This window comes from Setaria viridis, chromosome 2 (genome assembly GCF_005286985.2).
Source record: "Setaria viridis chromosome 2, Setaria_viridis_v4.0, whole genome shotgun sequence".
Lineage (NCBI taxonomy): Eukaryota > Viridiplantae > Streptophyta > Magnoliopsida > Poales > Poaceae > Setaria > Setaria viridis.
The window spans coordinates 47254413-47282284 of NC_048264.2; the positions used below are offsets into that span (position 1 = coordinate 47254413).

The 27872-nt window shown below is 52.6% G+C and overlaps 4 protein-coding genes and 1 pseudogene across 6 annotated transcripts; 4 read left to right on the forward strand and 1 right to left on the reverse strand.

Moving 5' to 3' along the window:
- Positions 1-3416: 3416 nt before the first annotated feature.
- On the forward strand, positions 3417-7142 carry LOC117844595 ((+)-neomenthol dehydrogenase). Of its 3 annotated transcripts, none has more exons than XM_034725319.2 (7): positions 4635-4783; positions 4877-5004; positions 5434-5478; positions 5556-5802; positions 5892-5969; positions 6168-6353; positions 6470-7142. In XM_034725319.2, the coding sequence occupies exons 2-7, from the start codon at positions 4949-4951 to the stop codon at positions 6848-6850; spliced, it is 993 nt and encodes a 330-aa protein (XP_034581210.1). In that variant the 5' UTR covers positions 4635-4783; positions 4877-4948; the 3' UTR covers positions 6851-7142. The 3 variants fall into 3 exon arrangements, with proteins under 3 accessions (XP_072147804.1, XP_034581210.1, XP_034581209.1); XM_034725318.2 differs by having other exon boundaries at positions 4636-4783; positions 4862-5004; XM_072291703.1 differs by lacking the exons at positions 4635-4783; positions 4877-5004 and adding an exon at positions 3417-3439.
- On the forward strand, positions 7035-11158 carry LOC117844594 ((+)-neomenthol dehydrogenase). Its single transcript, XM_034725317.2, has 7 exons — positions 7035-7174; positions 7250-7792; positions 8915-8959; positions 9037-9283; positions 9373-9450; positions 9972-10157; positions 10286-11158. Exons 2-7 carry the CDS (start codon positions 7608-7610, stop codon positions 10664-10666), a joined length of 1122 nt encoding a protein of 373 aa, XP_034581208.1. The 5' UTR covers positions 7035-7174; positions 7250-7607; the 3' UTR covers positions 10667-11158.
- A 7515-nt stretch (positions 11159-18673) lies between these two features.
- On the forward strand, positions 18674-20343 carry LOC117843370 (uncharacterized). Its single transcript, XM_034723948.2, has 2 exons — positions 18674-19910; positions 19993-20343. Exons 1-2 carry the CDS (start codon positions 18720-18722, stop codon positions 20089-20091), a joined length of 1290 nt encoding a protein of 429 aa, XP_034579839.1. The 5' UTR covers positions 18674-18719; the 3' UTR covers positions 20092-20343.
- A 433-nt stretch (positions 20344-20776) lies between these two features.
- LOC117844511 (subtilisin-like protease 1) lies at positions 20777-21980 on the forward strand (the record flags this gene model as incomplete). Its single annotated transcript, XM_072291926.1, has 1 exon — positions 20777-21980. A coding segment is annotated over one exon (984 nt), but the record flags the coding sequence as incomplete, so codon positions are not given.
- A 423-nt stretch (positions 21981-22403) lies between these two features.
- Positions 22404-27700, reverse strand: LOC117845148 (nuclear poly(A) polymerase 3-like; annotated as a pseudogene).
- Positions 27701-27872: the final 172 nt, after the last annotated feature.

A 27872-nucleotide genomic window follows, 5' to 3' on the forward strand; every position in this document is an offset into this window, starting at 1 on the left:
ATGGCGCGCGCCTCGGACAATGGTGGATGGGGGAAACGGCGCCGACGGTCGGCTATGGGGCACAGGGATGGCTACATCAGGTAGGACCTCTAGGGTCGGGACTGATGATGCTGGTGAGGATGGCGCGGTGAACGAGGCGGCGGACCGGCGATGGCGCGTGGGGAGCAGCGGTACATTGCAAGTGTGAGGAGAAAAGAACCGTGGGTTACCTTAACACCTCGCGAGCACCGGTTTGGACCTGCACCACGTGGAACGACCGATTTTGGCGTTCCACGCGGTGCAGGCTAGAAGGCCTTTTTTGCACTGCGTGGGCCTAGCACGAGAGGCCGACCAGGCTAGCAAACACAGCTGGTTGCACCAGCTGGGCCTGGCCCAACCTCCGTCTGGGCTACCAAATGGACTTTCGGGTTCTCCTCCTCAATATGGGCCTCCCTTGTGGTGGATGGGCACATCGTTGCGCTTGCAACTGTCTCCCTTGACCAAAAAGCCAGTTGGTTAGCCTTGATCAACATTGGGTCTAGCGTCAAAGGGGGGCAGTGTTCCCAGTCATGGTGCAGCTCAAAGGCAACCGCTTGCTCCAGGGCCATCAGTGACTAGGCGGGGACAGCTACACGGCTCTGCTCGACGCAATTGGCTGGCGAGGCTGCAACCTGGGAGCCCATGAGCTATACTGGTGCCAGCACAACTGGAGTCGTTGTCTCCTTCTTCTTGTTTGAATCCACTTTGGGAAAGTTCTGTTGTAGCACCCTTCCCTCAGCAAATTGGGTTGCTTCTGCCTTTTCCAGTATCGCGATGTCATGGTGCTGTACCATGGTTGCCCCCCGCAGCCGCACCCCATGGGTGGCGCCATTGCTCCCTTCACCGCCGCCATTGCCACCGCCACGCCTTCGAGGGAACCCCATTAGGAGAAGGCCAGTTGCCTGGCAAAATCCATATGAGCGATCAGGGTTCCCATCCGGTCCGCCATCGCCGTCATCGGAAGGGGAGGACTTGAAGGAAGATGACTGCATGGATTCAGAGAATTAACAATGGAGAAGCCAGAGCCCCCGCATCACCCCCCACCGCGGGCGACACGGGCGGCGCCATTGTAGCTGCCGCCAACCCCCCCCCCCCCCACCTCGAGCCCACCTCGCCGCTGCCGGAGGGGGTCGCCGAGCCCGTGCGGCCCCCAAGGACGGCGGCGGGGTAGACTGCCTGGTGCGGGCTTGAAGCGCTGGGGCGGGATAGAGCAAGGCCATGGCCGGGCGGTGCCCCGGAGCGGCGGTGGCCTGGATCCGACCCCACCATGGGCGGATCCGGCTTCCCCACCCCCAGATCCGCTGCCCCCGCCACATTCCAGCAGGGCGATGAGCAGAGCGGAGGGCGGCAGCGCGACGGTGGCGGTGCACCGGGTGGAGGATGGTGGGTGTGACGGCGACAACCGGCGCGGGGAGTGAGGCCGTGTGCGGCAGCGCCGCCCCTAGCCACGGGTGAGGACCGCGCGCGGCGGCAACCTCGGCACAAGCAAGGAAACCGCGCGCGCGGCGGTCGGTAGTGGTGGAGTTGCGCACGGGCATGAGGGCCCGCTGATGCCCCTGTGCCACGTGGCGAGTGGCGCGTCGGAGCGGCGGTGACCCGGATCCAACCCCGCTGTGGGTGGATCCAGCCTCCTCACCCCCGGATCCGCCGCCGCCGAACCACCCCGGCAAGTGGTCGCGCGAAGGCGGCGGCGGCTCGGGCGAAGACGGTGTGGGGTGGATGCGGCGGCGCGGCTCGGAGCGGCGGGCTGGCGTGGAGGTGCGGTGGTGATTTCCATGCGCGGACTCGACGGTGTGGAGCGGGGGGTAGCGAGCAAGCTAGGCGCGCAACGGCAGGCGGTGGCGGCGGCGGCTTAGGGGCGGCAGAGGTGGTGGTGAGACATTGTCGTGGGAAGTTTTGTTTCTACGCACAAGGTCCTGCTGAGCTTCCGACGGCGGCAAGGTGGAGGCAAAGTTATTGGAGTAGCTCGGTGGCACCATGTTATCCCTGACGGCAAAGCAAATTCGAATCCTTGGAATGGAGTCCAGCGGCGGAAGTGGCGAGGCCCTCGTTCGCTTTAAGGTGATGTGTCCGAGAAGTAGTGTGCGGCGGTGGATGTGGTGAGGCCCCCACGCGTTTTGACTTGCCTTGGAGGGCCAGGATCCGGTGCGGTGTTTTGGTTGTTTGGTGTGTACGGTGCGGCAATGGTGCTTCGGCGTTGGGTCCTGCAGAGCGGTGGCCTTTTCGGTGTGGTGCAGTGTGCTCCTCTCTTAACTTATGCTGACACAAAGTCGTGATTGGGAGATCGATGACCATGTGTGTGACCTGAGGCCGACGGCGGCATGGTGGAGAAGCCCCAATAGCTACACGGCTTGCAGCGGACTGCAGCGGCCAGTCCTGCGTGGCAGCGACTAGGTCGGAGTGGGACATCGTCAGAGATGATGGCGCTTGCGATAAGGGCTACTTGTCGGCTTTTTTTGCTGAGTGGTGGTGGTGTGGAGTGGTGGTCGCTGCTCAGGCGTTAGCGTTGTGTGGCTTGTATCGATGTCTCAATCCGACAGGCCATCGAGTTCTTTTTTGTTTTAAGTTGAGTTGAGTCGGCGCTATCAGTTGGGAGCTACTTTTGTGGCTCTGTTGTTGTTCCCAGTTTAGAATCTCTCTTCTTTTTAATATAATCAACAGGTTTGTTTTGAAAAAAAAAACAATGGAGAAGCCCCTTAAAATATAAGGACGATTTTCTCATTACAACGTTGCAGTAAAACATACAACACAGACTTTGATGACCTGCCCCTGATCAGATCGCTATCACTCCATGGATTGCAGGAAGTGTCACCACTTTTTTTTTCTCTTTCTTGGGTCCAAAACGAGCATCAACGAGGCAGGCAGGTCCTACCCACATGCGTCTCATGGCCATCACTCGAAGGGAAGCTAGGAGCCGGGCCTGCAGGATTGGTTGGGGAGGTGAGGTGGCCGACCTCCAGGTAGGCCACACACAAGTTAACTCGGCTTAATCTCCCACGGCCACGGCTATTATTCGATTGGTTTGCAGTGCAGGCCCACTAACCTAATAATACCATCTCCCTTTCCTTGTTACCATTTCGACGTCGACATGCTCCTCAAAGTCTTAGGTGTCGGCAGGTCAGCCAGCTGTGCTTAATTATGCAGAAGCAACATCTATCCCTTTCAGGATTCAGTCATCACTGTGCTGCCATCCTGAAGAGCGCAGGATGCAGCCTAAGGTGATAACCTCAGGCCTTAAAACAACACATGAGAATATGAGATGAGCATTGCTGTCAACTGCATAAAAATACTCTGCAAGATCAGAGGAGAGAGAAGGAAGAAGATTTGCACCAACGTGGTCTGCTCATCTTTTCATTACATACGCAAGTCAACTAGTAGCAACTTGCCCCAACCTGTAACCATACATCGCAGCAATGATCAGGTCAATGCTTTTACTTATTATTAGTCTTCTCGTTGATCTCTTCCCCCATCGATAATCTACTGTAAACATGTGTACTAGTACTAATTTGTTTAGTACAACTTGATTCTCTATCGCATCATTTATTTCTAATTAGCATTGTCAACGAACGAATATAATTCACCCTGTTTCCGGGGAGGGATCAATGCATGCATATAGGATGTAGCTGGCTGGCCATGCCGTCCCGATGCAATTCTTCAGCTCGGTGCTCGAAGAACAGAACTTGTTCGCCGGGGCACATGGCGCCTGCTTCTTCCCTCCCAAAGGTTCTCTGAACAACGACGGAGGAAGGGGCATGTGTAGGATGGCGCAGACAGCGGCAAAGCGGATCAAATAGTTGGGAGTGACAAGGACGTGCTCCCTTGGCGTCGGACACGCGAGGATCAGATCGGATCTAGGAGGATCCTGCGGGGAGATCGATACGATATCTTTGGAGTCCAATTGCTTGCTTGCTTGCTTCACGACTTGAGTTCACTGCACGGGGCTGCCTCAAGATTGAAACCTGAGCTTGTTGCTTGGATTGGGTGGAAAATCATCAACTGTCTGTCCATGTTCAGATAAACTTGGGTTAAGTTTTTTTTCTGAATATAATGCATAAGCATAACCCAGGAATTCGCAAATAATGAAGCCTTCTTCCATGGCTCGGCGCTCGATCAACAAACAATTCAACACTTTCACTTACAGTATTTGCCAAGCACATGCCTTCTTGTTTCTCCCAGAGTGTACAGATCCTCTGAACAACGAACGACTGACGGTAGGATACTGAATTACTTACTGATGGTCGCATGTGTAGATGCCATGGACCGCAGCAAAGCACAGCACAAGAGACAAGGACGTGCTCTTTGTTGATCGGATCTGGCACGCGAGCTTTGGCACTCGAGCTCGTTGCTTGTATTGTGTGGCAAATCATCTGTCCGTCCACGTTCAAATAACTCGATCTCGTTGTATTGTTTCCTATTATCTTTTTTTTTTGCCATTTCGGTTGCATTTGCCTAGCACACGGTCTCCGTGTGGTTGGGCCCGAGAGGCTCCTCGGGAGAGAGTTGCCTTGCCTAACACTGGCATACTGGGTCGTGGCATGGGCCCGAAGTGTGGACGGGACGGGCTGACGCTCCACTTCAGGCCCATACAGCAACGTTGATGAGTCAAATAGCCCTTCGGCCCTTTCCCCACTGAAAAGTCAGAGCAGTCGGGCCGCTGGGCCCCGCCACGCCGCCAGCGTCCATACCAAGCAAACCGTCCGGCGGCGCCGACGCTGGCCACGGCGGAGCAATGGCGCGGCACTAACCAGTACGGAAAAAGGTTAAGGTTAGTGTAGTTTATTACAGTGATTAGGGTTAATCTGCGCTTCCCTCGACTCACCTACCCCCTTCACCCACTGGTCAGCGTACCTTCTTGCAGTGCCCGGCTCCGGCCCCGCTGAACTCTACTCCTTTCCCCACAACAACTGCGTGTCCGATCGGATCCCACCTCATGGAGAAAGCAGCGCAAGCTGCCACCGGCGCGACGCAGGGCTCACCTCAGCACAGGTTTAGAATTAACCCCCTTCCCCCTCTGCCTGATCGATCCGCCTGGCTGCTCGCTTCAAATGGTGCGTCTGTTGATGCTAATAGTAAAGGGGGGGGGGGGGGGGGGGGGGGGGGGGGGGGGGACAGTTCAGGCATATCTTGGTCTCAGCCAATAGTCTGTCTGCTATTTGAGTGACTCTATAAATGTGAGAATACATATTCTGCTACCAGGTCACTTGAGCAGTTGTAATGAACTACCACCAACCTGCAGGGCCCAATTTTCTTGTTTACCATTTATTTTCCTTTCAATTTTCTAGTCAGGCTCTCATTGTCAGCGATAGGATCACAAATCAAGATTTCTACTCCCTCCCACTTCCCATTTTTGCATGCCTACGTGCTTCTACTGCTTTACCTGATGCAACAAGCCAACAAACTCATTTTGCTCCACAGGCTTTGTGCAGTAAGACATGACCGGGCTGAAGTGATTCCTGAAAGGTGATTTTTACAGTTTCGAAAAGCAAGCTGCTCTTTCATCGATGGACATTGATGCTGATATTTGGTAAATACGCCAGACTTGCGGTGGTCACAGGTGGAAACAAAGGAGTTGGCCTCGAAGTATGCCGCCAGCTTGCTCTCCAGGGTGTGGCGGTTATCCTTACAGCGAGGGATGAGAAACGAGGAAAAGATGCTGCCGAGTCCCTTCGCTGTGAATCCGAACTCACCAACATAATCTTCCATCAGCTTGATGTCAGAGATGATAATAGTGTCACCTCATTGGCCTGGTATATTGAAAGCAGATATGGGAAGCTTGATATCTTGGTAAATTGTAGTCTGTTATTCCTAGTATTATATGGCACCTCTTTGTGTCTTTTGAGAATACATAAATGACAGTACAATGGGTGATACAGGTGAACAATGCAGGTGTTTCTGGAATTGTAGCAGATGAGGAAGGCCTGAAAGCTCTCAACATTGATGCAGAGACCTGGGTAACACAATGCGCTTGTTCTTTAGCTTTCAGCTGCTTATCTATTTGAGCTGTTTACTTTAGATTCAGAAAGCTGGCTTTTTCACTAGGATCAACAATGCCTGTAGTTTTTTTTTCCTTTTGGGCATGCTTATGAACAACCTGTTGTCGGTACAACCAATGGTATGTGCTTCACTCACTGTTAATATTTGTGTTGCAGACATCTGGCAGGGCCGCTAATCTTCTTAAAGAAGTATTCCAGAATACCTATGACGAGGCGTTAAACTGTCTCAATACCAATTACTATGGATGCAAGCGGGTAACCGAGGCTCTTCTTCCACTTTTGAAGCTGTCTACATCAGGTGCAAGGATTGTTAATGCCTCCTCCCTTGCGTCGGAGCTGAAGGTGCATCGTCTATATCTATTTTTTCACCACTAAAATTCCTGCATTTCCACACAAACTAAGAAGACATCGATACTAGCAGCACTTACCGTAGCACATGTAATTGATTTTGTTACCAGAGAATGCCAAACGAGAAGCTTCGAAATGATTTGTGCGACATCAACATCTGGGATGAGGACCGAATAGAAGCAGTGCTGAACACATTCTTGGAGGACCTGAAAAACGGGCGGCTTGAAGAGGCCGGGTGGCCCATGATGCTGCCAACATACAGTGTATCGAAAATGGTCATCAATCTGTACACCAGGATTATGGCAAGGAGGTATCCAGAGATGCGCATCAATTGTGTGAGACCTGGCTTTGTTAAGACTGACATTTGCTGGAATCTAGGGCTCTTGACGCCTGAACAAGGTGCAAGAGGGCCAGTCATGCTAGCTCTGCTCCCTGACGATGGACCAACTGGGTGCTATTTTGATCAGACAGAAATGGTGAAAATTTGGTGATCAACGTTTGAATGGATCGTTCGTTGGCCAGTTTGTGTGATATTATGTGCCCAGATTGTGAGACAATAACGGCATCTTCATATCTTTACATAAACACAAAACACACGGTAAAATCTTCTCATGACCGAGGGTAATGCCATGATTTGAAGAGCAGTTGGTTTTGTTTCCACATGTTCTTTGCTGTTCCGATTTGGAATAAATTTTCCATGTTTGTATTCTGAACAACAATAAAGAGTTGAGCTCATCGAAAAGCCAATCACATCGAATCCTAAAAATAAATAGTCGATTTTCATTGGGATTGGTTTAACGTTTTTATGTTTGATGGTACGTAAAATGCTGCACTTCTCTGTTTATCTTATTTATTACTGTGGCTTTGTTTAAAACACTGAACGTTGACAGGCCAACAGCAGTTACCTGTTCTGTTCCACCGAAAAATCATCCAACCTTCGCCAAAGCCTCTCCTCTACTTGGTTCACTGCTTCGTGGGCCCTGAGCAATTGCCGTCCGGAGCGCTGCTCACCTCGGACGCCGGCGGCGGCACATGGCTGCCCTGCCACAGAGCCCACAGCCCCGGCGCCGGCGTGCACATTGCAGAGAGCTTAAAAAAAAGTTAGGGTAATTGGTCGCTGATGCGGCGGCCAAGCCCGCTGCTCATTGCGCCCTCGCCTACCCTACCACACCCTCACAGGTGGCCGCCACCCTCTAGTCCCGCCAGAGAGCAAGACAAGAGGTAGAACACGACGACCCCGAGCCCGAGATGCGCCACCTCGGGGCGTCCCCGAGCTCGCCTTGTAGGGTCCGAGTTCGACCCTCCGCCGCGGCACCATTACCCCGCGCCCGTCTCCAGCCGCGAGTCAGCTTCCCTGCCGGCGCTCGCCTGGTGCACGCGCGCGCGGCCGCGGCAGCCGCGGGGGCGACGCGGGCATCGCCTCCGCAGCACAGGTCTCGTCCTCTCTCCTTGCGTGCGCGCGCGGCGCGGTGTCCCCCTCCTGTTAAACTCTCCATGGATGTATTGCTCTGCTATTGTCTGCTTTTCTTTTGAGCAAGATAATGCTATACAGATGTCTGAACTCTGAACACGGCTTTTGGATAAGTTAGTTTGCAAGTTTAGATTTTAATTGCGGTGGTTAGTTTGCAGATGTGGACAAGGGAGAGTGTCGAATACATTCATCCTTCAACCAACATATTATTCCACACAAATTTTCTTTCTTGCCTAATTTGTCGATACATATATGTTGCAAACTATCAAGTAATAGCCACGTGTATAACAGGCTACACACAATCAGTTAAACTGGACCTAAAAAGACCCATTTGTCAGCTGAGTTTCCAGTTCGTGTTACTTTTCCTGTATTTTTTGACAAGTTATTTCAGGTTATCCCACTCCCCTCCGTGGGAAAAAAATTAAGATATTATGATTTGACAATGGTTTTCGGTGAGCGTTCATATAATTGGCACAAAACAGGGTACCTTTTTAGATTGTTACAAATTAGAGTAATTTTTACCTTCATCTGCTTTTAAATTTGTAATTGCAGACATTGGGAACAAATTAGAGTATTTTTTTTGTTTTATTTTTTTATCTTTTAACATTTTTCTTTCTTAATAAAAAACCAGCTATGTCCGTCCCCCCCCCCCCCCCCCCCCCCCCCCCCCCCCCCCCCCCCCCCCCCCCCCCCCCCCCCCCCCCCCCCCCCCCCCCCCCAAAAGACCACTTCCTATGTAGCCGTGAGGGATAAGCGCTGCATCATTAAAACTTTACACTCCTATGTTGCACCTTCGTTTTTTGCTAGGATTTTCAGTATCAAGTATGTGGTTCTTGTTGGAGCCCAACACCTCCACAGCCTTGTACCTGGGTAGACTAGGACTGGTTGATCCTAGTTCTTACTTAGGTTGCTCTAAAATTGTTTTCTTCCAGTTCTCTTAACGCCATCAATGCATATCTAGTCACTTTGTTATTGTTGCGACCATGGATCATAAATCAAGATTTCTGTTGCCACTTCCCATTTTTGTATGCTTAGGTGCTTCTACTGCTTTACCTGATGCAACAAAGCTCACGTTGCTCCACAGGCTTGATGCAGTAAGACATGACCGGGCAGAAGTGATTCCTGAAAGGTGATTTTTACAGTTTCGAAAAGCAAGCTGCTCTTTCATCGATGGACATTGATGCTGATATTTGGTAAATACGCCAGACTTGCGGTGGTCACAGGTGGAAACAAAGGAGTTGGCCTCGAAGTATGCCGCCAGCTTGCTCTCCAGGGTGTGGCGGTTATCCTTACAGCGAGGGATGAGAAACGAGGAAAAGATGCTGCCGAGTCCCTTCGCTGTGAATCCGAACTCACCAACATAATCTTCCATCAGCTTGATGTCAGAGATGATAATAGTGTCACCTCATTGGCCCAGTATATTGAAAGCAGATATGGGAAGCTTGATATCTTGGTAAATCGTAGTCTACTCCTATTCATAGTATTAAATGACATCACTTTATCTTTGAGAATACGGAAGTGACGATACAATGGTTGATACAGGTGAACAATGCAGCCATTACAGGAATTGTAGCAGATGAGGAAGGCCTGAAAGCTCTCAACATTGATTCAGAGACATGGGTACTTAGATTGTTCATTAGCTTTCGGCATCTTATCTATCTGTGCTGTTTACTTTGGTTTTAACCAGGATCACCATTTGTGGAACTCACACGCACTTGTTTGTAGGAGATAAACAAGAAGCACTTCAGATTTTTTGTGGTGCAGAACTAGAACCACTTTCTCTTTCTCATATTTACAGGGGAGTACCTAGTTGATTTAACCCTAGAGCAACTTGTGTACATAATCAGCATGTTTCGAGTTCACATTGACCTCGATATACTACTTGACTCTTTAAGTAACACATGTCTCCTTTACTTATGTACACATGTCAAAGAGCTCGCTCCTCATGTTCAAGCTAAAGCTAGACAACAAGATTAATTCTAACACAGAATGCATCTATAGTCTTTTGGAGTCAGAATCTCAATGCATGTTTTAATTGCTTTGTGTTTTGCGAGAACTTTATTATGGATGCCTGTAGAATTTTTTGTTGGCATGGCTACAACCAATGGTATGTGCTTCACTCATTAATATTTGTGTTTCAGACATCTGGCAGGGCCGCTAATCTTCTTAAAGAAGTATTCCAGAATACCTATGATGAGGCATTTAACTGTCTCAATACCAATTACTATGGATGCAAACGGGTAACAGAGGCTTTTCTTCCACTTTTGAAGCTATCTACATCAGGAGCAAGGATTGTTAATGCCTCCTCCCTTGCATCCGAGCTGAAGGTGCATCATCTGTATTCTTTTTTTTTTTCACCCCTGAAATTCCTGCATTTCCACACAAACTGAGAAGATGTTCGTATTACCATCACTTACCGACTTACTGTAGCTCATATATTCAATTTTGTTACCAGAGAATGCCAAATGAGAAGCTTCGAAATGATTTGAGCAACATCATGATCTGGGATGAGGACCGAATAGAAGCAGTGCTGAACACATTCTTGGATGACCTGAAGAATGGGTGGCTTGAAGAGGCTGGATGGCCCATGATGCTACCAGCCTACAGCGTATCAAAAATGGTCATCAATCTGTACACCAGGATCATGGCAAGGAGGTATCCGGAGATGCGCATCAATTGTGTGCGTCCTGGCTTTGTCAAGACCGGCATCAACTGGAATCTGGGGGTCTTGACGCCTGAGCAAGGTGCTAGAGGGCCAGTCATGTTATCTCTGCTCCCTGACGATGGACCAACTGGGTGCTATTTTGATCAGACAGAAATGGTGAACGTTTGGTGATCAACGGTTGAATTGTTTCCCAGATTGGCAGTTAGTGTGGTGTTATTTCCCAGACTGTGTGTGGCTCAGACTATAGCGGCATCTTCAGATCTACTTATGACATCATGATCTCATAGCACACAAAAACGTGGTTGCCGCTGCTTAGTTTCGGTCGTGTGAAACGGTCGATCTACTTGCCGTTTTTTTGCCTGAAGTGCAGCACATTGTCCACTGAAAAAATTCTGCTGGGGAGGCAGTAATAAAAAGAAGCTTGGAGGCTGTCACATTATCTGATGCAGCTGATTGGAGTTTCGGATGTAGAACAGGCCCTGAAACATTGCAGCATATGCTGTTGTTCTGTGCTATAATTGTTTGAACAATATTTATAGGGTTTATTTGTGTTGCTGTTTGTGATAGCATAAATCATGTGTGTGTTGGGTGTGGTTGATGATGCATGTGCATCCTATCTATGTATGTAGTAGGAACTTATTTCCTAAAATGCCCCTCTACCTACCTCTGTCTATCTCTATATATGTACCCCAAAACTACTTTGCTATGTGTGGTCAATGGAAAAGATAATTTTGAGCCAACAATTGGTATCTAGAGCCTAATCTCTCCCTCCCTCTCCCGTGCTCCTCTCTCGCCCCCAAGCCAAACCTTAGCCCGTGGGGCTCATATCCAGCGGCAGCGCACCCTCCCGGCCCAGATCCGACGGCCGGCGGGTCTCCTCCACCATCCCACGGCTCGGATCCGGCGGCAGCGGCTCGATTCCCCATGGATCCGACGGCGACGGGCGGTGTTGACCCGCGGGCGGTAGCACGAATCGGGGCGGCGGCTCGGGTGGCGGGTTGGATCCGGTGACGGGCAGCGGCTCTTCTCCGGCACGACGACGGCTCCCTCAACTTCCCCGACCCCTTCCTCACCTATGGTGGGCTCCCGACGGGCATCGGCGGCAGGCGGCCTGGCCCGGTGGCCGGCGTGGCGCCCGCAGACGACGTGAGGCGCGCGGTCGGTGCGTCGCCAGTGGCTTCGGCTCGCTCCCCGGCCCGCTCCTGAACCTCACGAGCCTCCTCTTCCCACCACTCGGCCACGAGCAGTGGGTGGCGCCGCAGGGCGGCGACCGAGGAGGGGGAGGCGGAGGAGGAGCAGCGAGCGGCGTGATGGGAGGAGGAGGCAGCAGCGCAGTGTGCGGTGTGCCACGAGGAGGAGCGGAACGCGGCGCGACGTGAGAAGGAGGCGACTGCGCAGCAGCGCGCGGCGCGACAGGAGGAGCGGCGTGCGGCGGCAGCGTGGCTGCGCGACGTCGTGGCGCGAGAGGCGGCTGCAGATCGGGCAGCGCGCACGACGGATGTGGAGACCGCGGCGGCACGTGCAGCCGAGGCATCCCGCCTAGCCATCGAGGAGGCATGGGCGGACCGGCTGCACGAGGAGGCGGAGGCGAAGGCGACACGTGTGATGGCATGACGCGAGGAGGAGCTGAGGCGCGCGGCGCAGGGCAGCCGTCCTGAGCCGAAGGAGGCCTAAACAATCAGCATTATGAGAAACATCAATTAAACGAAGACCTAAGATCCTCTTCTCTAGTTGCCAATCAGCATTCACATAATGAGCAACCACACTAAGGTAATCTTTCTTAGCATTACCAGACCATATGTCACATGTAAGAGCAACATAGAAAACATATTGCAAAGAAGCCACAAGTTTAGTACGACGCTCATCAAAATACTTAACAAAATCTCTGGTGGTGGTTTGCCTAGACACACAACTAAATCTAGGATTATGAGCAATATTAATATACTCAAATGCATCAGACTCACCAAAGCATAAAGGAAGGTCTAGTCTAGCAATCAACCTGCACAACTGGATACGAGCAACTTCAGGATTGTACTCCCACATATGGAGAGAGCCATCAGGATTGTACTTGAGTTGGGACTGAGCCATATGTGAAGCTCCAAGCAAGACTGGGCACTTTGGAAGGTGCCTATGCAAGTGTCCAGTACCACTAGCAGACTTACCAGAATATACTTTCTTGCAACGTAGGCACTTAGCACCAATTCTTACCCTCTTGTTATTCATTACCTCGTACAGTGGCTCAAAGTCGTCCCATACCTTAGAGCTGCAAGAACGAGTCCTCTTGCTGCCCGTACTCTTTGAGCCCGGACCAGCACCAGAGCCAGCAGCAGCAGGTGGTGGAGAATCTCCACTACCTGGCTGAGCATCGGGGACGGCACCACCAAGCAGCGCACGCCGATCCACCTCCATGTCAGAATCATCATCTCCGGTCTCCCCCATCAACCGCAACTCATCATTGAGGCAGGTTGGATAGTCGTCGTCCATCCTCGAGCACACCCGGAACACACCCTCGAGCCCTCCACCGTTGACGTCGTCACCTCGGCGGCTCCGTTCCTCATCGACGTGCGACCCCCATAGGATACCTGCAAGAGGAGACAAGTGAGGGAGGCGGATCTGGGAGGGGTCGGAAGAAGAAGAGGAACGAGAGGAGGTTGTTTACCTGCGCAGCTGGAGCCCGGAGTCAGAGAAGATGAACCGTAACGGTGGGGAACCAAGGAGTGAGGAGGATCTGTGAGGGGTCGGGGGGAGGAGCCGAGGAGGGAGGCGGAGGGGCTAGGGGATAAGCGGGGTTACGGGAAGGGAGGCGGATGGGTGACCGGTGAGCCGGCGGCGGGCGAGGACGCCAGATCTAAGAGGGAAGGGGCAGTTACGAGGGGAGGGAGGCGGAGGGGCCACCGACGAGCCGATGGCTGGCGAGGACACCGGATCTGAGAGGGGAGGGGCAGTTACGGGGGGAGGGAGGCGGAGGGGCCACCGGCGAGATGACGACGGGTAAGGATGGCGGAGGATCTAGGGGAGAAGGTGGAGGCGTCGAGGGACAAAGGGAGGAGCCGGGGATGGGGAGGGAGTGGGGGGAGCGCTGGACTGCGAGAGGTGGCTCGATGCGAGAGCGGCCGAGCGGATGCGGGACTGCGGGGTAGGGTTTCGGCCAGCGTTTTATATGGCCTTTGGTTGGGCCGAGGCAGGCCTGGCAGGCCTAAACAGGCCGTGCCACCCGTTGCTGGCCCACGGGCCAAAGGGGCCAGGCCGTGCCGGGTCAGCCCACGAGTTGAGGCAGCGGCCCAGGCCCGACCCGTGGTGTAGGCTAGGCCGGCCCGGCCTGCAAGGCCGCCGTGCCGGGCCGTGCCTGGATCGGGCCAAAATGCCATGCCGCGGGCCAAATGGACAACTATAATGGTGGCCAACCTCTCAGGGAAGAAGACCGCCAAGGCCGCTTGGGACGCTATCGCTGTGGCCCAAGTTGGCAGTGACCGCGCTCGCAAGTCCACTCTGCAGAAGCTTCGGCAGGAGTGGGATTGTCTGGCTTTCAAGGTGGGCGAGGACATCAACGACTTTGCTCTCCGCCTCTCCAGCCTGATGCAGTGGCTAAAGCGGTACGGTGATGACGAGATCAACGAGGAGAAAGTCGTTGCAAAGTTCCTGCGCATCGTCCCAAAGAAGTACTTGTAGCTCGCCCTCTCCATCGAGACGTTGCTCGACCTCTCAGCGTTGTCGATCGAGGAGCTGATAGGGCGGCTCAAGGTAGTCAACGATCGCGAAGAGATGACGTCTGGTGGGCCTGTCACCATCGGTGGCAAGCTCCATCTCACTGAGGAGCAGTGGCTCACTCGCCAGAGGGAGCAAAAGAAGGGAGAGCCTTGTTTCTCAACAAGCGGCCCGCAAGCGCAGCAAGGTGCGCAAGGTGCCCAAGGCGCAAGGAGGCACCGAGGGCGCCGCCGTTGGCGAGCGCAGATCCGCACGAGACGACACCTGCCACTGGGCTAGGGAGTGTCGCCATCCGAGGCGCGGCTAGGCCCACGTCGTGCGGGCTGAGGAGGAGGATGAGCCGGCTCTGTTTCTGGCTCATGGGAGCATCGAGCTACTTCCCGCGACATCAGCCACGACTGCTCTCCTCCACCTCGACGAGCCGCGTGCACATGTCTTCCTCGGTGATGGTACCAGCGACGACAAGATCGACGGTTGGTTCCTCGACAGTGGTGCTACACACCACATGATCGGGCGCCGGGAGTTCTTCTTTGACTTGAACGTCGACGTGCGCGGCTCCGTCAAGTTTGGCAACTCTTCGGCCATGGACATCAAGGGCATCGGCTCCGTTGTCCTCGTCGCCAAAATTGGTAAGCACCAACTCCTCATCGGAGTCTTCTACATCCCCGCGCTGAGAAACTCGATCATCAGCCTTAGGCAGCTGGATGAGAGTGGCTCGCCTGTGGAGATCGATGGCGAAGTGCTCCGGATCTGGGATTGACAATAGCGTCTACTCGCCAAAGTGAAAAGAGGGAGCAACTGGCTCTACGTCGTCTACGCGGAGGTGGCGCAGCCTCTCTGCCTTGCTGCCCGCCGCAATGACAAGGCTTGGCGGTGGCACAAGCGCTTCGGGCACCTACACCTCGAGGCCCTGTGGCAGCTCGGCACCAAGGAGATGGTGTGGGGCATGCCGTGTGTTGACCATGTTGAGTAGCTCTGCGACACCTGCATCATGACGAAGCTAAAGCGGCGCCCCTTCCCTCACCAGGTGACCTTCCGAGCCAAGGAGAGGCTCGAGCTTGTGCACGGCGACCTCTGCGGGTCGGTGACACCGGCTACCCCTGGAGGGCGGCGCTACTTCCTTCTACTCGTCGACGACATCTCCCGGTACATGTGGGTGGTCCTCCTTGACACCAAGGGAGTTGCTACGAACGCCATCAAGCACATCCAAGCTGCTGCGGAAAACGAGAGCGGCCGCAAGCTTCAAGTGCTACGCACCAACAACGGCGGCGAGTTCACAGTGGCTGAGTTCACGTCGTACTGCGTCGATGAGGGGATCCAGCGACACTACTCTGCACCCTACAGCTCGCAGCAGAACGGTGTCGTTGAGTGGCGCAACCAGACGGTGGTGGCTATGGCCTAGGCCCTCCTCAAGCAGAGGGGGATGCCGGGCATCTTCTGGGGAGAAGCGGTGCTGACAGCCATCCACATCCTCAACCGCTCGCCCACCAAGGCTCTTGACGGTATGACACCAAACGAGGCTTGGCATGGGTGCAAGCCGGCGGTCGGCCATCTCCGCGTCTTTGGCTACCTCGCGTACGTCAAGGAACTCAACCATGTCAGCAAGCTCGACGACAAGAGCATTCAAGGGTGTTCATCGGCTACGCAGAGGGAGTGAAGGCCTACCGCATCCTCGACCCGAAGACACAGCGTGTGCGCACGGCGCGCGATGTTGTGTTCGACGAAGGGCGAGCTTGGGCATGAGGCAAGATGGTGGATGACAGCTCTACTCCGACGTACAGCGACTTCGTCGTCGACTGCATCCACTTCGAGGGAGCTGGGGGAGTGGACATCTCTTCTTCGTCAAGCGTGCCTACCCCAGTCCTCAGGTCTCCATCGACTACAGCGAGCTCTTCATCGGCGTCGGCGAGTACTCCACCTACTCACGCGAGTACTCCTTCGGGTGCGATAAGGAGCTCACCGCCACCACCACAGCCGGCCATGCCACACACTCCACCGTCGATGACTACTCTGGGCACGGCTGCATCAACATCAACTCACGACGAGCATAGCCCGATGGAGTTCGCCACACCGCTCTCCGATGACGAGGACCGCATCGACACGTACCACGATGGCGAGCCTCTGCGGTAACACACCATGGAGGACATCCTTGGCGACCAGCCGGTGCCGAGACTTGTACCGCATGACCTGGAGGCAGAGTTGCACCTCGCGTACGACAACGGCGAGCCTCGCTCCTTCACTGAGGCTGAGGGACACACGGCATGGCGCGCCGCGATGAAGCTGGAGATGGAAGCTGTTGAGAAGAACCGGACTTGGGAGTTAGCTGATCTTCCTCCCGGTCACCGCGCGATCACCCTTAAGTGGGTGTACAAGCTGAAGAAAGATGAAGCCGATGCTATCGTCAAGCACAAGGCTCGCTTGGTGGCACGCGAGTTTGTGCAGCAGGAGGGGGTCAACTTCGACGATGCCTTTGCTCCTGTTGCACGGATGGAGTCCAAGTGTCTCCTTCTCACGCCGGCAGCCTAGGAGGGCTGGCGCGTCCACCACATGGACGTCAAGTCGGCGTTCCTCAACGGCGACTTGAAGGAGGAGGTCTACATCCACCAGCCGCTGGGATTTGTCATCCCCTGCAAGGAGGATAAGGTGTTGCGCCTGCGCAAGGCCCTCTACGGCTTGTGGCAGGCACCACGAGCTTGGAATGTCAAGTTGGATTCCACCCTGAAGACTATGGGCTTCGAGCAAAGCCCGCACGAGGCAACTGAGGCAATGCCTTGTTGGTGGGCGCCTACGTCGACGACTTGGTGATCACAGGCACCAAGGACGAGGAGGTGGAGGCGTTCAAGGAGGAGATGAAGGCTGCCTTCCAGATGAGCGACCTGGGGCCTCTCTCCTTCTACCTAGGGATCGAGGTACACCAGGACGACTCCGGCATCGCACTCCGACAAACCGCCTACGCCAAGCGCGTCATTGAGCTGGGTAGGCTCACCGACTGCAACCCGACTCTCACTGCGATGGAAGAGAGGTTGAAGCTAAGCCGTGATAGCACGGCTGAGGAGGTGGATGCTACACAGTACCGGCGCCTTGTAGGGAGCCTTCGCTACCTCGCCCACACACGGCCGGACTTGGCGTTCTCCGTCGGCTACGTCAGTCAATTCATGCAGCGACCGACGCGGAGGACCAGCAGGCCGTCAAGAGGATCCTCCGCTACATCGTGGGGACTCTCGATTACGGCCTCCACTACTCAAGGTGTTCCGGGGCGGCACACTTCATCGACTACAATGACAACAACCACGCCGGCGACATCGACACCAGCAAGAGCACGAGCGGGATGCTCTTCTTCCTCGGCAAGTGCCTTGTCAGTTGGCAGTCAGTCAAGCAGCAGGTGGTGACCCTATCCAGCTGTGAGGCTAGGTACATCGCCGCTTCTTTCGCTTTGACTCAGGCTCTCTAGCTCGCTCGGCTGCTCGGTGATCTCCTTGGTAAGGACACTGAAACAATGGAATTCAGGGTGGACAGCAAGTCCGCTCTGGATCTGACGAAGAACCCTGTCTTCCATGAGCGAAGCAAGACATCAGGGTGAAGTACCACTTCATCAGGGGCTGCCTGGAGGAAGGGAGCGTGAAGGCCAACTACATCAATACCAAAGACCATCTCGGCGATCTCCTGACCAAGTCCCTTGTAAGGATCAAGTTTCAGGAACTTTGCTCCAGGATCGGGATGGTCCAGCTGCCACTCAAGACACGCAAGATTTAGGGAGAGATTGATAGCATAAGTCACGTGTGTTGGAGTGGTTGATGCTGCATGTGCACCTTATTTATCTATGTAGTAGGAACTTATTTCCTAAAATGCCTCTGGTAGCTACCCTGTCTGTCTCTCTATATGGAGCCTAAAACTACGTGGGGTTAATAGAAAAAGATCGGACCTGTTCGCTTCAGCTTATTCAGCCGGCTTATCAGCCACCAAACAGTATTTTCCTCTCACAATAAATCAACCGTTTTAGCTTTTGAGCCGGCTTATAAGCTGAAATTTTTAGACCAACAGTTTGTCCTTTGAACTTATGTCGATCATCTTTTGAGCTCCAAAGTCAACACTGTTGAGTTGGTAATCCCAGCATCGCTAGAGCCTTTGGTCTGAACTCTGAATGGTAGCAGCAACTGGACAACAAAAGAAAAAAAAACAATCGCGATATTGCTCCTGTTTATGAGCTTTTCGATGACACGAATGAACAGCGTCGTGGCAAGTCACAGGTGTATGGCTGAGACGAGAAAAAAGAATGGACCTGTCAGAAGTTGAACAGCGTCGTGGCAAGTCATAGGTGTACGTGTCGCTGTCCATGTGACGTTATCCACACAGGTACATACGTGTCCCTCTTTTGAGCATTACGTGTCCATCGGAGGCCACCTCTCCACCGATGCATATTTACACTCGAGGTTGCCTTGTGTTCGCGAATCATCGTTAAGAAGAGACAGCAATTCTAGCTACACGATCGAGTGCAGATAGGGAGCGCAACAAGACAACCATGTCGTCGAGGCAGGAGCAGCGAGTGGCCAGCGCCGAGGGCGAGGCGCAAGCGCAGCGAGCCGGCGAGCAGATCGCGCGCGCCGAGGCGCACGCCCGTGAGGCGGCGCGGGAGATCGCGCACGAGCGCACCGAGCGCGCGCGCGTGGTCGGCGCTGGCGGGCTCGAGGAGACGGCGGAGACACAGCGGCGCCAGCCCGAGGAGCGGCACCGCGCCGGGATCCTGGAGACCGTGCAGCAGGGCGCCAGGTCCCTGGTGAGCGCCGTCGGCCGCACGCTCGGCGTCGCCAGGGACACCACCACGGACAAGGCGAGCCGGGCGGGCGAGGCCACGTCGCAGAAGGCGAGCGAGACGGCGGGGGCGACCAGGGACAAGCTCGGCGAGTACAAGGACTACGCCGCTGACAAGGCGACGGGGGCGAAGGACGCCGCCGCCAAGAAGGCCAGCGAGGCGGCGGAGGCGACGAAGGGCAAGCTTGGCGAGTACAAGGATTACGCCGCGGACAGGGCCACCGGGATGAAGGACACCGCCGCGCAGAAGGCTGGGGAGACGGCGGAGGTCACCAAGGACAAGGCTGCGGCGATGAAGGATGCGGCCGCGCAGAAGGCTGGGGAGACGGCGAAGGTCACCAAGGACAAGGCGGTGGCGGTGAAGGATGCCACCGCGCAGAAGGCCGGGGAGACAGCCGAGGCGACCAAGGACAAGGCTGCGGCGATGAAGGACGCCGCCGCGCAGAAGGCCAGCGACTCCGCAGAGGCGGCGAAGAACAGGGTCGGGGAGTACAAGGAGAGCGCCGCGCAGGCAGCCATGGAGACGAAGGACTCGGCGACAGAGAAGGCGAGCCAGACGGCGGATGCCGGCAAGAACAAGCTAGGGGAGTACCGCGACGCTGCGGCGGAGAAGGCCAAGAACGCCAAAGACACCACGATGGACAAGGCAAGGGAGTACGGAGAGGGAGCGGTGGGGAAAGCGCGCGAGACGACGGAGGCCGCCTCGTCGAAGGCCAAGCCGAGCACGGAGGAATTCGGCGAGGCTGCGGGGGACGGCCAGGCCATGGAGGAGGACACGACGAAGTCCCCGGAGGAGAAGCTCGAGGAGTACAAGCAGTCGGCCGCCAGCGCGGCCCGCAAGGCCATGGAGTCCCTGACCTTGCGAACGGAGGAGGCCAAGGAGCAGTCCGGCGCGAGCGAGGTAAGCACGGTGCAAGTAAAAGTGTTGGATGCTTAATTTACTGCCGGATCGGGTGGAAATGAAAATTGGGGTGATGTTGCAGGCGACGGAGGAACTGGCGCGGCAAGAGCTGGGAGCGACAAGGCAGCGGACGGAGGAGGTGGCAGAGGGCGAGCGGCGCTGGAAGGAGGGGGGCAAGTGAACGAAGGGCCGTGCCGGTGCAGCTTGCAGCGGACAGGAGCGTCGAAGAAGACGGCACGCCATGGCTCTGATCTGAAGCAGTCCATGGAGGACATGTTCTCTAGGGGAATCTGTTTTTTTAGCAGAAAAATGGAGTGTGTGCGTGTGTTATCTTTCCCAGCATCAACTCACGTGTCGGATCGATGTATAAAAACAACTTCTGAACTTTGTGGATTTCGTTCGGAAAAAAGAAGGAACTTGTTGACTCGTGGCAGAGGACTTCCAATCGCATCCCAGTCGAGCCACACAAAAGACTCGCGGTCATGAACTTACTAGCAGCGCCCACACAGGATTGACACAAGCTTGTGCAGAGTAGTAATGGAAAAATGAGCGAGAAAGATGACAACCACACGAACACGAAGTATGTCTGTTCGTGGGCCATGGCCTTTCGTGGGCTGAAACTTAACTCCCACACATTATTCTGGCCCATTCTGAACCCAAGTAGCACCAATTATGGGCCTGTAGCCGCTGATGGGTCAACAACGTGGCCACGTGGGGGACTGAAATATCACCGAAAACGGCACCGGGTTCATTAAGCGGGAACTCATACATAACATTGTTGGCTTTCGTTGCTCAGTGATTTTTCAAAAAAAAACATAAGGCAACCTTCTCCCCTACAACACGTCGGAGAAGTCCATCCTCCGTGACATAAAGAGCGCCGGCGCCACCGGCGTTGTGCTGATCAACACCAAGGCCGACGGCTACACGACCGTCCTCTACGACTACGGCTGCCGACGGAGTCAAAGTCACCAGGTACGCGTCGTCGTCGCCATCGAACTCCGCGCCGCGACGACCCTCGCCGTCAGGTTCAACCACAAGACGGTGCTCGGCGTCCGCCGTCTCCTACCGTGGCGTTGTTCTCGTCCCGTGGTCCAAGCACCATCACCCTGGGCGTGCTGAAGACGGACGTCTTGGCTCCGGGGCTCAACATCCTCGCCGCGTACCAGTCCAAGACCCTCCTCGGAGCCGGGCCCTTCGACGTCCTGTCCGGCACGTCGATGTCCACGCCGCACATCGCCGGCGCCGTCGCGCTCATCAAGAGCACGCACCCCGACTGGTCGCCGGAGGCCATCAAGTCGGCCATCATGACGAGCTCCGACACCGTCGACAAGGACGGCGGCCCGATCTTAGACGAGCAGCGCAGGAAGGCCAACGCGTACGCGACCGGCGCCGGTCATGTCAACCCCGCCAGGGCCGCCGATCCCGGCCTGGTGTACGACCTCGACGCCGCGGACTACGCCAGCTACATCTGCGGGCTCCTGGGCGAGGCGACGCTGGCGGTCGTCGCGCGCAACTCGAGCCTGAGCTGCGAGAAGCTGTCCAGGACGGCGGAGGCGCAGCTGAACTACCCGACGATCAAGGTGCCGCTGCAGCCGGCGCCGTTCACGCTGAAGCGGACGGTGACGAACGTGGGGCCGGCGGCATCGAAGTACACGGCGAAGGTGGACGCCCCCAAGTCCCTGACGGTGCGGGTTTCGCCCGGGACGCTGGTGTTCACCGAGGCCGGGGAGAAGAAGACGGTGAGCGGACACGGCGGCGACGTGTTAGAAGGAAGCTTGAGCTGGGTGTCAGGGGAGCAAGTCGTGCGAAGCCCGATCGTTGCCGCCGCGGGGCTTCGTCCGGAACGGTGACCGACGCGTAGGTTTGATATATAGCAATCTGGTTCAGCTTAAGAAAAAGATCGAACAATAAACAAATCCCGTCACATATTTGATAGCAATAAATAGTACTACTATATATTGCCACTGATCACATCTGCACCCAACAATCCATGCAGCACTTATTTTTTATTTCTTTGGTCCGCCCACTATTGCAGTGGCAACAACAGTAGCTCTGCATCTCTACGGCCAAGTTACGTGATGGCAACAGCAGTCCCCAAGAAAAAAAAATGATTCAGTGATGACTAAAATGTACATTGCAAAAAAGATTCAGAGATGAAACTGAAACATCAAGGTCGATCAGTATGCAGCGTTCACTCGTTCAGTCAGAACACCCTACCTCAAGCCTGTACATAAACAGCTACTAGCTCAAGCCTGAAACCAGAACATAGCTGCATGCCGTGGCCATGTATTTGGGTAATGGATGTGGCAAGGAGGGGGCAAACAACCAAGTCAAGCCCAAGCAAGCCAAGATCAGCTGGCAGAAATATGGTCCTGCCGTACATTCCAACTCTAGGCAGCAATACCCATCAAGCAAGTTACAGTAACAAGCGGATGAGGGCAAGGGTTATTCTGCTCACAGCTCACTTGTTACTCAAAATTATTTACATCCATCGAGTCGAAAGAGAACCAACTATATACAAATTTTGGCCATACAAAGTTTGAATGAATCAGGGTCCAAGCAGTTATGATTCACGAACACAGAAGAATCTTACACTTTTGCTGACGAGCAAAACAAACCTATGTTTTTACATGTCGCTGCTATACATTCTACTCTCTGTTCTTCTACTGGTCAGTGGTCCAATGTTAATGAATCATGAGCACACAAGCACTCGTGCAAACCTCAGCTCAAAAGAATACCCAGCCAAGGATCCTGAATCCCTGTGCTAGATGCCCAAAACACCTGACCTGACTAATTCTGTACACAGTTGCCGCAAAAGACAGGAACATGCCCCTCCCAGATGAGATGACCTAACCAAGTCCTAGCCAACCTGCACTCTGGTCTTCACTTGTGGCCTGGTAGCCCAGCATGCAATGCTGCATGTATTGCCAGTGAACAGAATGGCTGCACATACTCTTTGGCAGCTGTGACAGACCAACCACAGATATTGTCACATCTGAACGTGTGCATTTCACCTTGCCGTAGACATCATTGGTGATATCTTTCATGAAATCATCTTTCAGAGAGCTAGTGTCCACATGAATGATTTTTTCAGGGATGAGGCCCCAGTAGAAGACCATGTTTGGCTCCTTGACTGTATGATCAATCTCCTCTGAGGGGCATGGGTCACACTCAATGCCAACCCTTTCCAACTGTGGAACGAAAGCAAACTTGACTGAGCTTTTATGTTTTTGTTCAAGATTCCTAACAATTAATAAAGAACCATGCAATTGTGCAGCAAGAGCACGAAGAAACAAAAGAACAGCTGCATCAATGGTACCTTCAGAATCAGGAAACGGAAGCGAGATTTCACCCATCCAGCCCAGTCACGCAGCTCTGCGAATGTTGGCGCACATAAAGCAATGCGAAGAAATTGATGATGTTTCTCAGCATAGGGAAAGGATTCAAAAAGCCAAGTCCACTCAAAACCATGCCTCAATGGATCCTGAAACAAAGACAAAGACTTATTAATTGATCACATATTGACACCCAATTATTCAAGCAGTGAACATTACTGCATAACAATGCACAAGGGTGCTAATCACGAAAAAGAAAAAATATATTGCTAAGAAAAAAAGACATTGCTGTAGACACTGTTTCAATCTGAGTTGCAAGTGCAAAGCAAATTTGCAAAACGGGACATCAAATTCCCTGGTCACCAATCAATTTCACAAAATTAAAACTGTAATCTCACTTCCACGAAAATGATCACGTGCCCCAAAATTTGAATGGACTACAAAAAATGGCTTAAGCCTATAGAGAAACTAAGACAACCTGTATTATGCATGGACTGAATGGGGGAAATGGTGTAGGTCGCATGTGCCAAAGGAAGTACAGATTGGCACAGTAAGTGGTATTATTTATGCCCCAAAAGAATAGCAGAACAAAAATAATGTTCACAAATATACAAGAATGCTTTGTCTAAACTTAAGTAAGTAAAGAAAGTCCCCGTTATGCATTCAGTCTAGTCTACAAATTTACAAGAATGGTTTAAGCCAACACTAAGAAGCAACAATTCCCTGTGCTCTTTAATAAATATCCAGACTAAAACGGATATTCTAATTTAGGTCTGGATGGAAACAAATAATAAAAATGACTCCAGTTTGGGAATCGGAGTCCAACAAACTGGGGAAAAAATGGAGTCTTCTAGACTTTGGTTGACTCTATCCTAGCGAATACTAAGAGACATATGAACCATCATGGATGCTACTTCAAGGATTTGTTCATGAACATCAAGAAAAAGCAGAAAGTGAAGTAGATTCCACTAATTCACTCACCTTGGTCAAAGCATAACCACGTGTAAGTTCCTCTCTTATTTTCTTGAAGGTGCTCCTTGTCACATTGGACACACAAAACTCTGGTGGGGTACAGGGCATCACTATGGGCATGAGACGCCCCTCTGAATGCAGGCAATTAGTTTGCTCATCATGCAGACTTACTGGAACTTGCCAGGGCCAGTGAGCAAAAGTCTGAAAGAACACTATGAACAAACCATTGACACTGGCATTTGGATATCTCCGACAGATATAAGCTCCAAGGATCGCTAAATGAATCCCAGCAAAGAAGCCAAGATGCTGAATGTCATGGCACAAGTAAGAATCACATTGTTAGACCAAAACGATGATATGATGTTGATATAGCTGGACTAAAACTGAACAGTCTGCATTGAAAATTAAACCACATACATGACAATGAAGTCCTCTCTTCCTAGCCCATAGTTTGAGGCATCGCAACAAAGCTTGAAACTTCTGCATCGCATTTTTGGGAAAGTAAAATATTTTAAAAAGAACACAATTTGAGAAAAAAATAAAGACAACTTGAAGTGTCTGACAGATATACATAATGAGTAAGTTGACACGGTCATAGATCAACTCAAGACAACAAAGGAAATAAAATGGAAGGTCTTAACATATGAGTTGAAGAAAAATAAACCAGAAAAAGGGAGAACTGTCATGGGCTGGACATGGCTCGGGCATGACTAATTGGATGTTGATCCATAGTAAATTCATCAGACAAGATAAAAATGTAGGGCAAGTAAATTAATTAGATTAGATTTCAACCTCAGCATTTGGTACTAGCTGAACAATTTGTTCATTAACACGAACTCCAGATAGACTCCTCCAGCTTCGTTCATCAATTTTCTGTAGTAACAGAGGGCTAAATGTATTTATAGCCTGCAGGAGCAAGTAAAGTCATGAGGACTTGGACTGTCTATTGTGTAATGAATATGTCAAACCAGAAGAGGCTCCAACTGTCATGATACTCACTGACCACCACATATGGTTCTATGTCTATAAGTAATAGCAGCCATAACATGCAGTTGGAAAGACCATAGTTTTGTGATGTAGAATATATCAAGTAAATCACATGGGTGAGAGAATCCAGTAGAAATGCAGAAGTACTGCAAATCATCAAATGGTTACGACCTAACAAAGTAACTGGAAAAATCAGATGTGAATGCTATATAGTTCATGTGGTAGTTAACTGATATGCCTCTTATGTATAACAAACAAAGGTGTATCAACAATCAGGGCAAGATGAAGTAACAGTAAAATCATAAAGTTAAAAGGTTAATCCATTCAGGATTGCTAACAAACACAAAAATTTTGTCATTAGGTCGAGCACATCCTGTGCCCTTTAGAAGGTATGTAACGATACTTTTATGTTCAATACCACACAACATCAGACCAGAAGAGAAGTAGAAAACACAGATAACATGGGATGATAGTATAAGAGTAAAAAAACACGCAACAAGTTATGGTGTCAATGGAATCTGCTTGCCTTTGATGCATCAATAACAGGAAGCTGAGCATATGTGAGATCAACTGCAATCCCAGTGAATCTAAATCGCATCAGCGGAACCTTAGCACTCTCAACAGTTTGCACTCCCGATACTTCTGGTCTGCCCTCAAGAATTTGTCTCAGAACAACAAAGAAATGGTACTACAAAATAGACAGAAGTTATCATGTTGGCATTCCGAATAATATGAAGTCAGAGTAAAGACATGAAACGGAAAGAACAATACCCACCTGCAGTGTTGCAATACAAGGCCCAACACAAAGTGCGTCAATGTCAGATTCAGGTCCATGAGCCTTGAAAGGAGTAAACAAGATCAGTCTAATCCAGTGGAGATGTGTCATGTCAAATTCTACTTTATATAAGCATTGACACTAATTTCCATCCCTAGACCCTAAGCTTGAAGGGCAATGGTGGCAACTCGTTTCCTCTATAAACATTTCAACACAAGTCTAGAAAAGGGCAATGTGTTTGTTCAAAAGAAAAGGACAATGTGGGCGGGGGAATGAAACTGTTGGTGCTTTTCATTTATTTATTCCAGTTCATGGAATTGATATGATCATAAGCAGAAACTATGTCGAAATAGAAGGTAAAACAGAATATGCTAAACAGAAACTTGTAAATGCAGTAGCCACAGTTAAGTGTGCAGTAAAGCTGTTTGGAAAAGATTTCAAATCATCTGCAATCATTTGATATAAGTACTGACCAAGGGATGCGCTTCAATTATAATGTAGGCCAGCTTAATAGCAGAACATGTGAAGCATCAAACCTAGGATATAACTCAAATGTAATATTCTAAACGAATTTCAGTACATGAAATTTGGGAAAGCCCTGCCAACAACATGAACTAGAAGCAAAATCCGCCCATCACCGTGCAACAATTCACTGATTCAGGTACAACAAAACTCCAAATTCACCTCTCACTCTCCTCTTACGCCCGATTTGTAAGAACAATATGTCAACAACATGAACTAGAAGCATAAACCGCGTGACAATTCAGAAAATGCAGAAGCCCAAAGTTGCATATCCATCGCTTACCCCTAATGTGTAGGAACCGTATGTCAGGACCGTGGCCGTAGCTAGCCTCTGGGGCACACTCTGCTCACGCGCCACCGCCTTGGCCCAATGCATCACTATCTGGGAGAAGCGCGGAAACAGAGCCTGTCAGAAATCCAGGCAGGGCACCAAATTGGCAAGATTCTTTCTTTGGCCCAACATCCCGAGCCCCATTACCTTCTTGAGCTCTCGGATCACCTTCTCCCTCCTCTTCTCATCCTCTGGCGACGGGACGGCCCCCTCATCCTTCAAGAGCTGTATCATGGCAGAAAGCACACGAATTACTCGAAAGAAGCCGGCAGGAATGTGAGCGCAACCCGAGCAAGATTGAACCTCCGGGGCTCACCTGCACGAGGGAACAGCTGCGGCGGCGATCCACCTCGGCGAGGAAGATGGGGTGGGGGTGGAGCTGGAGGACGATCGGGCCCCGCGGAGGAAGGAGAGGGTAGCCCGCAGGCGGCGGCGGGGGCGGTGGGAGCAAGAACGGTAGGGTTTGGGGCTCCGGGTTGCCGGGGGGTGCGGTCACGGCGAGGAGGCCCGCAGGCGGCAGTGCCGGGGAAGGCCACCAGGGGACGGGCGCGACGGCTGCCATGTACGGCACGGCGGGCGCGCTCGTCGCCGACGACGGCCGCGGCGGACGCGGAGGAAGGCGGAGATATTTCCGCCGGGGCCTTGTCTTGGGAGATTGGTGGGTTTGGAGAGCACGGCAACTCGGCAAGGGCGGGGAGAGGGGAAGGGAGTCGAGAGCCAGAGCAGAGGGGAGGGAGGGGAGGTGACGAGGGCGAGGGCGAGGGCGAGGCGGCGGTTATATACGTCGGTGGCTGGCTGTGGTTGATCTGGCGCGGGCACGCCGTGTTCGTGGATCTCCTCTTTCCTGGGCCAGCCGGCTGCGGCAGTGTGGCGGCGGAGGGATGCACACTTGGAGACGGCCTTCCGTAAAGTTGCGTACATAGTGTCATCTAGCAGTGTTTATCATGATTATTTAAAAGGAGTAAAATTAAACGAGCCTTGCTAGAAGCTAAAAGAGTATTCTTTGCGGGATAAAATTTGAATACTAAAGGGACACTTAT

What these genes read in the sequence shown, in the direction of transcription:
- LOC117844595 (XM_034725319.2), top strand. Translation starts at nt 4,949, where the DNA reads ATGGAGAAAGCAGCGCAAGCTGCCACCGGCGCGACGCAGGGCTCACCT. An exon ending in GCTGAAGTGATTCCTGAAAG is followed by an intron (nt 5,479 to 5,555) that starts GTGATTTTTACA and finishes TAAATACGCCAG; the next exon opens with ACTTGCGGTGGTCACAGGTG. An exon ending in CCCTTGCGTCGGAGCTGAAG is followed by an intron (nt 6,354 to 6,469) that starts GTGCATCGTCTA and finishes TTTTGTTACCAG; the next exon opens with AGAATGCCAAACGAGAAGCT.
- LOC117843370 (XM_034723948.2), top strand. Translation starts at nt 18,720, where the DNA reads ATGTCGTCGAGGCAGGAGCAGCGAGTGGCCAGCGCCGAGGGCGAGGCG. An exon ending in AGCAGTCCGGCGCGAGCGAG is followed by an intron (nt 19,911 to 19,992) that starts GTAAGCACGGTG and finishes GTGATGTTGCAG; the next exon opens with GCGACGGAGGAACTGGCGCG.
- LOC117844594 (XM_034725317.2), top strand. Translation starts at nt 7,608, where the DNA reads ATGCGCCACCTCGGGGCGTCCCCGAGCTCGCCTTGTAGGGTCCGAGTT. An exon ending in GCATCGCCTCCGCAGCACAG is followed by an intron (nt 7,793 to 8,914) that starts GTCTCGTCCTCT and finishes GTTGCTCCACAG; the next exon opens with GCTTGATGCAGTAAGACATG. An exon ending in ACATTGATTCAGAGACATGG is followed by an intron (nt 9,451 to 9,971) that starts GTACTTAGATTG and finishes TTTGTGTTTCAG; the next exon opens with ACATCTGGCAGGGCCGCTAA.